This window comes from Astatotilapia calliptera, chromosome 3 (assembly GCF_964374335.1).
Source record: "Astatotilapia calliptera chromosome 3, fAstCal68.1, whole genome shotgun sequence".
NCBI lineage: Eukaryota > Metazoa > Chordata > Actinopteri > Cichliformes > Cichlidae > Astatotilapia > Astatotilapia calliptera.
The window spans coordinates 69,016,656-69,024,747 of record NC_137424.1 but is presented as its reverse complement, the minus strand read 5'-3'; the positions used below and the strand labels follow the sequence as shown (position 1 = coordinate 69,024,747).

Here is an 8,092-nt window from a genome sequence, read left to right as displayed (position 1 = left end):
GATCAGCAGATGACTGAAAAGAAGAAACTCTTCAAAGCTCTGATGAAACTCTTAAAAAATATAAAATTACACATTTCTGGAGTCGTACGGTCAACAAAACGCACCACCAACGCCGGCTGCTCTGGGCATTAGCACCACTGGAGTCCAATACGACATCATCATGGACTACAAAAGACATTTCATATGATAAAAAGGATTTTATTTCATCCGCACAATGAATCATAAATCAATTTTAATGTGGATTTTCCTGACGTGTGCTTATCCACTCTTCTCATTGCAGCAGGGGAAAAAGCTCTTAAAGGTACAACGGAATAAGGAAGACGAGACTACAGAACAAAGCACAGCCCAAAAATGAAAATGGAGACATCCAGTACCCAGAGGTCGCCACTCCTTCCCTCTAAACTATGGACCAAGTGTCCAAACACTGCAGTGAGGTACACAATTCACATAAGAAAGTTCATAAATGGAAAAAGTAAGACAGGATAAACCTTTAATTCAAATACATGAGAATCAAATGTTTTTGGATTAAAATGCAAAGACACGTGCATGAATTATTTTGTAGTCAAAGAGGCTGTCCACTTACAAAGTAGTTAATCAGTAAAACCAGGAATTAAAAACTTTTGAAGTCTAAAACCTGAGTGCACACGTAAAGTATCAGCCACTCTGTCTATCACTTTAAAGACTTTACATTATTTTAATGCAGATTAACCTCTAATAATAATAGCAGCTCTCTTCTGTCCTGAATCAGGCGTTCTAGCACTGAGAAGGATTTAAGACGTGTACTACAACATAGGTGTACTATGTCGTCATTGACAGAGATGTAACCTCTGCAGGGTTGTGAGATGGAGGGAGGAGGACAATTAATGAATCAGGAAGTGCAGAGGATTAGTCAGGAGGAAATAAGGGTAGCAATGAAGTGGATGAGGACTGGAAAGGTTCAGATGACATAAGTGTGGAGGTTTGAATATGTCTGGGAGAGAGGGCAGTGGACCTTTAGCAGATTATTTAAACATGATCCTGCAGAGTGAGTGAAGGCCTGAGAAATGGAGAATAGGTCTGAAGGGCAGACAGATGAAGGATGGAGACGTGTCTTTGATTCTGAAGGATGTGACGATTAAGGAAACTATATAAAAATATACGAGTGCCGTGTTGTCCAGGGAGTGGAAGGACCTATGATTCTAATCAGCATCATCACCGTGAGTTGTTTAGTACTTTTCTGTTTAATAATTTCTTATATTTTCAGACTATCTTTCTACTATATTTCGAAGTTGGATTGATCATTGGTCGGCAGTTCTGAAGGCAAAAGGGAGTGCAACTCAGTACTAGCAAAGTGTACCTAATAAAGTGGCCAATAATGTATATTACTATGGATAGATCAAAAAAATTGAACCTATAGTTGTGCTTTTATTTGTTGTTGCATTCAGTGTCTATAAAATTCATGTGTAACAGGCTTTTATTTTAAAGAGCTGAGCACTCCTGATCCTGTGTGATGTCACTGAGGAGGTTGGACTTTATGTGAAACCAGCTGTGAACAGCAGGTGTGAACAAACCTATAAAAAGTATTTACAGAAGACATTTTATAAAACTTGTATTAGTATGAAGTTTCCTCCATATCAGATGCAAAACAGCTGATGCACATTCATAAAGTGGAGTTTTTACATTTTCAGTGGTGAAGACTCAGAGTTGAAGGGTGTTGTAGCACTCCAGTGCCAGTAGAGGGCAGCAACCGAACAGTTTATTCTATTAACAATTGGTCAGAAGGTTAAGAGGGGGTCAGCTTAAGTGCACTAATTTGAAACTAACTTTTTTTGCTAAATCAGCTTCTGATTGAAGAACAGGCTTTAAAAAAAAGAAGAAAAGACTATTTGAACTATCAGCTGCTGTCAGGTGCCTTCACACCTGTTACCACATCTTCTAATGTAAACACACCAAATCAATAGACTTATTACAGTGTTATGAATTTAAATCCATGGAGGTTTGTGAAAGTGTGATGTGTTTTTATGTGACATCGTGATTTAAAGTTCAGTGAAGACAAACACTAATGAGCATGTGGAGTGAGCTACATACTGCAGAAACAGTTCTGGTTTAGTCTATTGTTCATGTGTCACAATACAGTATAGTTCAAGGCCAGTGTCATAGTAATGAATGTTAAAACAGAAGTGTTTTTGAGGTGTTTAATGTCAGCTTAATGTCAGGAAAATGCATCACCAGAGTTCATGTGAGAAAACCAAACACATTGTACATAAAGGAAGTTTATTAGTGCTGCAAATAATTTTGTTTACATAAACAATGATTTGCATTTATTAAAATAAGTTTGACCTTGAAATGTGAATTTGTATGATACTAAGCTGTGTAACAAATCCACACAACCACATGATTACAAATGACCTGTACTGCTGCTTCACATGAAAAAAAGCATGTTAATTTCTTTGTGTATTACATTGCACAGTGAAACAGACAGTGTTAAGAGCGTACAGGCAAACATCACATTCATTAAAAGTACTAATTCGTTTCTAAACTTTAAATGAGCACATTAAAGATTTTCTTAAACACGGTGTCTGTTCTGAATCGCTGAATCGAATTTGAGTCACTTTTTACTTTATTCTTTATGGAAACTTGCTGCTGAACACTTTAGTCATGAAGCAGATGTTTTAAATAATATTTTACTGTAATTTGTGATCCATCCTGTAGATGCAGGAAAATCTGTTCCTGAACTTCAGATTCACAGGTTTTAGATTTCTGTCCATAAAACCTGTTCCTATAAAATGTGTAGCTGTTTGATAAGCAGACGACTCTCAGCTCTGCTTGTACTTAACTTCACGAGGAGAACAAACAGAATATAAACCAGTGTGTTTACAGTGAATGTGTCAGGTCTGAGCTGCTGTGTGGACCAGTTAGAGAGCAGCAGCTGGATCCCAGTGGTTGGACTGGTGGACGACTTCAGTGAGGAGTAGATGACATTTGGCTCTGGTAGAAACTCTGCACACAAACACACAGGAGGAGAATATAAGCACAAAGCAGAGCCTCTCTGTTCTCTTTATATACAGCAAAGTGAAAGAAGGAGAACATGTCAGTGAACGCGTCACAGTGTTTTTTTTACACCAGTCTTATAACAAAGTAAAAATCTCTAAAATCTGTTTGTGAGACACAAACTCAGCTCTTCCATGTTTTGCTGTTGCTAATTCAACGCCCATTCTCACTCCGGAGGCGTAACATGCTGGCGTTGCCATAGTTTTGTCACGTCCCGCGGCAAAGGAGACCATCGGCGTTTTTATGGTACGCGGCGGGTTATGGCTGAAATGCAGTGCAATGACGCCCCCGCGGTAATAAACGTTCCAGCCCTGCTGACTAAAATCGCCCCTGGTTTTAGATGAGATGTTAATTTTAATTAATACCAACATTTTGCTGCATTTTTGTTATAAGAATATGAACATTCAGTGCATATTTGTACTGCGCATTGTTCTCCTGGCACGCCAGAGTGTCACGTATTTTAAAACGTTGTCAAATCTACTTAAACTGTGTCTGGTCCAGTGCAGGCCCTTCACTGTCACTGATGACACCTGGTCTAAGTCATGCTTAGAAGCTGATTGTTTATGACAGCTGCGTGCTGATACAACGACTCAGAGATAGCATTAGCAACGGGTGGTATTGACCATACTACTACCAGAGCCTTGGGATCCATGTTTGGCTACGATCCCGCGGCTGTTACACTCCTCGCTGTGTCGAGGGTAGACAGTAGCATAACCAACTCCTCTAAAATACTGTCCTGTCGGTAGCTAGCTCTGTCTGTTAGCTCTACGGTGGTGTCTGGGATTAGCAGGTTTCTACTAAACCACTGCAGCTGAGGATAAAGTTGTTCGATCAGCAGCTCCAGTCCTTCGAGTTTACGTTTTGTGTGCGTGTGTCTTTTCTACAGTCATTGGTGTGGAGTGGTAGTACTCTTTAGCCTAGCCTCACTCTTCATCAGTTTCCCACTTCCGCTATTTCCGCGCGTGCACCGTCGGTGTTTACTCGACGTCCAGACAAGCGATAAAACGTGAACTGTGTGTGACGTAATCCAGGACCCAGAGTGCATCACACACAAACACATCACACGTACGAAAAATTAAAGCCACGCCCACTAACATCAGCAGCTTCAGGCAAACGGGGCTTGACCAATCAGCACCTCATCTGATGATCAGCGTGTGTGAACTTTAATAACACTACAGTACCAAAGAGTCACACTCTGACTTCTACATCTTTGCCTCAGCATTACAAAGACTCCTCAAGAGGATTTTAACCCATTCACACAATGACTCGAAGATCATTTCAAGTGTGGATTTTCCTGCTGTGTGCTTATCAACTCTTTTCACACGCAACCGCTGAAAACAAAGGTAATATCTTTAAAAAAAATTATATATATATATAAGACACTTTCACAAAGGCGTTTAAAGACAGGAAACTTCGTAACACTTTCCTGTCTGTATTGTTTTTACACATTCTTATATCTAGAGTGCATGCTAAAAAAACAAGTCCTCATTAAGGTTCATGAAGCTACTTCGTTTGGCCTGAAATATGTATTTTTTACATTAGTTTTACTGCAGACTTCAGGAGCTATTTTGGAGCTCAATGTCATTCATCTGTGTTCTGTACTTAGTGTACAAGATTGTGGTCAGCATCAGGTCTGATGGTCAGGTTTAAAGGATTCAACCACTATAAACCAGAGACTCGTGCTCTCTTTCTCTGTGATCCTCACTGTGACTTTCTGCTGTAGAAGTGAACACTTGATCCCTTTAACTTCTCTGCTTGTATGGTGTTCCCGCTTTCAGACCAGAAAGTCATCCCAGCTGAGTCTGGAGGGAATGTCACTCTGCCATGTCAAGCTCCAGACAAGGGCATCTCCGTTATAGTTGTAGAGTGGAGCAGAGCTGATATAGAAGATGAATATGTCCTTTCCTACCGGGATGGGCAGTTTGATCCTGAGGACCAGCATCCATCTTTTAAGAACCGGGTGGATCTGCAGGACAGACAGATGAAGGATGGAGATGTGTCTTTGATTCTGAACAATGTGACGATTAATGACACTGGAACATACGAGTGTCGTGTTGTCCAGAGAAGAACAAGCCGCAGGAAGAGAGCTCATCTGAAGACTGACCCCATCAGCGTCATCTACCTGAGAGCTGTTGATCCTCCAGGTGAGTGAGTAGAGTTGAGTGTGTGTGTGATCAGAGGTGAAGCTGCTTCCTGGTTGTTGATGTTTGTTTCTAAAGATGTTGTTGATGAGACTTTGTAGAAAGCAGCTGGTCTGAGTGATGTGATCAGAGTGCAGTAGATAATGTCTGACAGCAGTTTGAAGAGGAAATGGATTCTGTTCTGTTCTTCACTCATCACCTACCTGACAGCTGACACCTCACACCTGTTTCTCACCTGCAGGTCAGACAGGAGGACTCACAGAGGATGGAGGGAAGGAGGCTGGAGGGAAGGAGGCTGGATTTGTTGGACTGAAAGTTGGTCTGTCAGTTTCTGCTTTGCTTCTTGTTACTGCTCTTGTTGGTTTTTTGATGTACAGAAGACGGCAACAGAGAAATTATCCTAATGAATTGTAGCATGTTTGAAATGCCCCAGAGATTTTTACACCTTAATGGTGGTTCAACCTCTCAGTGTTGACTGAAATTATCCATCACATTGTGTATTTGGTGTTCAGCATCTTTGTGAAAGACTTCAACCTGTTCTTTAAGGCACGCTAAAGAACTTAAACTAAGGATTTATTCATCCGAAAAGAAAATTTAAATAATTGCTTAACTTTTCTTTTTTTCTTTGGTGCAAAACATCAACGATCTGTCCAGCAAACATTTTCAGATTTAAAATTTGAACATTCAATAACAGCATTATTTGTAAAATATCTGAAAAACAGTCCAAAAAAACTGTCTGCTCGATGAGCTTCATGAACACCAGCTGGAAATCCTCATATTTGAAAAAGAATGCTGTGAGGTGAAGCTGTACTTACAGTTTAAATAGTTTCAATTCAGAGTATTGAAAGTTTATTGTATGTAGCTATTATTTATAGATGTTTTCTAAGCACTACTTGTACTGTTAAAGAGCACATCAGCATCTCCTTCTTTAAGCTGCTCCTGTTCACCACAGCGGATCATCTACCTCCATCTCCTGCTGCATGCCCCCATAAACTACATCAGAGAATCTTCTCTGAGGTCTTTTCCTCCTCTCTGACAGCTCCATATTCAACATCTTTGGCGCCAGTATATTCCCATTCCCTCCTCTGCACATGTCCACTTTGAATGTAATGTTAGCAATGATGAAGATGACTCAGAATTTTGTCTGTACTCATGAGCCTTCTTTTATCAGAATCTTTCTGATCTGTTGATGCTGTTTCTACTGGAGCTCTCCCCCTTCATATCCCTGTTTTTATTCCACAAGTGTTTTTATACCACAAAAATCACATGCCTTGATATGACTGTTATTGTTGTTATATAAACCCTATATAATGAAACCTATAAATTAAAGAAAATCAATCTCCAACTTTTCTTTTCTGTTTTTGTGCTCATAAAGTGTTTACATTTAATTTGATTTATTATCTGTGTGCATAAAACACTGAATGAAAAATGAGCCAGAGAACCTGATTGAGGAAGTGGATGCTGGGTTTCCGATTCACACTCTGATTGGCTGAGAGGTATAGCCTCACCTCAAAAGAGGGTTACTCCAAGTCATTGACACTGAGATTTGAATGATGGCATCAATGAGAACCTACAAACCCTACAAAGACATGCCATTCTCATAAGCAACAGTCCTTCTGTGCAAATGTTTACTCAGTATAACTGTCTTGCCTTTTCATCATGAATCATCAAAAAGTGGATCATGAAGTGGAAACGGTGACTTATTTCCATCAAAACACATTAAGGATTAAAAAATTAAAAAAAGATACTGTAACATTTTTATATATTTCAAAAGAACGATCAAAGAAAGTGTGATGTACCATGCTCTTATGTTTTACAGATAACTTCCCTCTCAGTTCCTATTCAGGCGCTCAAAGGAAAGTAATCACTTGGAAAACCTCACTAAGGGACATTAACATCAGCGTTTAAGCTGAATTCATTTGCAGGTTTATACATGTCCCTTCTCTGTCTAGCTGAAGTAGTTTCCATGGCACTTTTAAACTTATTTCTCCATCAAAATAATTTTTAATCTCAAATATACAGAAAGAAATGGAGCCTGACTTTAGTGTTTGAGAAAGAAGTTCAACAATGACTCACTGATGGCTGAGCTTCAGACTAAATCTGTTGTCCTCTCTGATCTTTACGGGGTTTTTTAGCTGTCATTGTGCACAGAGTATAAAATAACAGTTGGTTTCAAAAATTAAAAACACTCAGCTGCTTTTGAACCACTCACTGATGCTACTTCTTCATCCAGGACTTTCAGGACTGCTCTCGAGTAAATTGTTTGTTTGACAATGGATATCTTATAGTTTTATTGGTTTTTCACTTTTTTAAAATCAAGATTTAGGCTGAGCTCATAATTTATATTTTTCAAAGATTTGTGTTGCTCAGAGGACCAGCAAGTATATTATATGATTTATAAAACATATATATATTTTTAAAAAAAAATATATATATATATATATATTTATGTTTCTGTAGACTGTCTGTAGACTGATCACAATATTATCAGCAGTCGACTTGGGGATGAGGGAGTTCTTATAATGTTTACTTTGTGAATGAACGACTAGCTTACACCATACAATAATTTAAAAAAAAAAAACACTCAAAAGACACAAAGACAAAAGCTTTAGGAGAAATATGTCCGTGTAGGTTGTCAGTCATCCAAGTCATGGTAATCTAAAAAACATGGAAACTCCTCAGGACAGCTTTAGGAGAAAAAATAATTTCATGAATGGCAAAACCCAAAACATGGCAACTAGTGCTGCCAGTGATAAAAACACTGACACTGACACACTACAAAAGTGCTGATTGGCTGAGGGCAGAGAGCCTGATTCTAGAACAACTGTGATTGGCCCAGAGGTATGGCCTCAGTTCAAAAGAGGGTTACTCCAGGTCACTGACACAAAGAATTTTCATGTGCATGTTGGTGTGGATGACTA

General features: G+C 39.1%; 1 protein-coding gene and 1 long non-coding RNA gene across 2 annotated transcripts; one reads left to right on the top strand and one right to left on the bottom strand.

Moving 5' to 3' along the window:
* Nucleotides 1–2,160: 2,160 nt before the first annotated feature.
* On the bottom strand, nt 2,161–4,141 carry LOC113018102 (uncharacterized). The gene is made up of 2 exons (XR_013906425.1): nt 3,665–4,141; nt 2,161–2,979 (listed from the first exon to the last, which is right to left on the bottom strand). It is a non-coding gene; the product is annotated as an uncharacterized LOC113018102 (long non-coding RNA).
* Nucleotides 4,142–4,179: 38 nt separating this feature from the next.
* LOC113018087 (programmed cell death 1 ligand 1-like) lies at nt 4,180–6,516 on the top strand. Its single transcript, XM_026161156.2, has 3 exons — nt 4,180–4,373; nt 4,809–5,174; nt 5,413–6,516. Exons 1-3 carry the CDS (start codon nt 4,292–4,294, stop codon nt 5,583–5,585), a joined length of 621 nt encoding a protein of 206 aa, XP_026016941.2. The 5' UTR covers nt 4,180–4,291; the 3' UTR covers nt 5,586–6,516.
* Nucleotides 6,517–8,092: the final 1,576 nt, after the last annotated feature.

Coding starts and splice junctions, on each gene's coding strand:
- LOC113018087 (XM_026161156.2), top strand. CDS start 4,292: ATGACTCGAAGATCATTTCAAGTGTGGATTTTCCTGCTGTGTGCTTAT. Junction 4,374..4,808: donor CGCAACCGCTGAAAACAAAG/GTAATATCTTTA, acceptor TCCCGCTTTCAG/ACCAGAAAGTCATCCCAGCT. Junction 5,175..5,412: donor GAGAGCTGTTGATCCTCCAG/GTGAGTGAGTAG, acceptor TCTCACCTGCAG/GTCAGACAGGAGGACTCACA.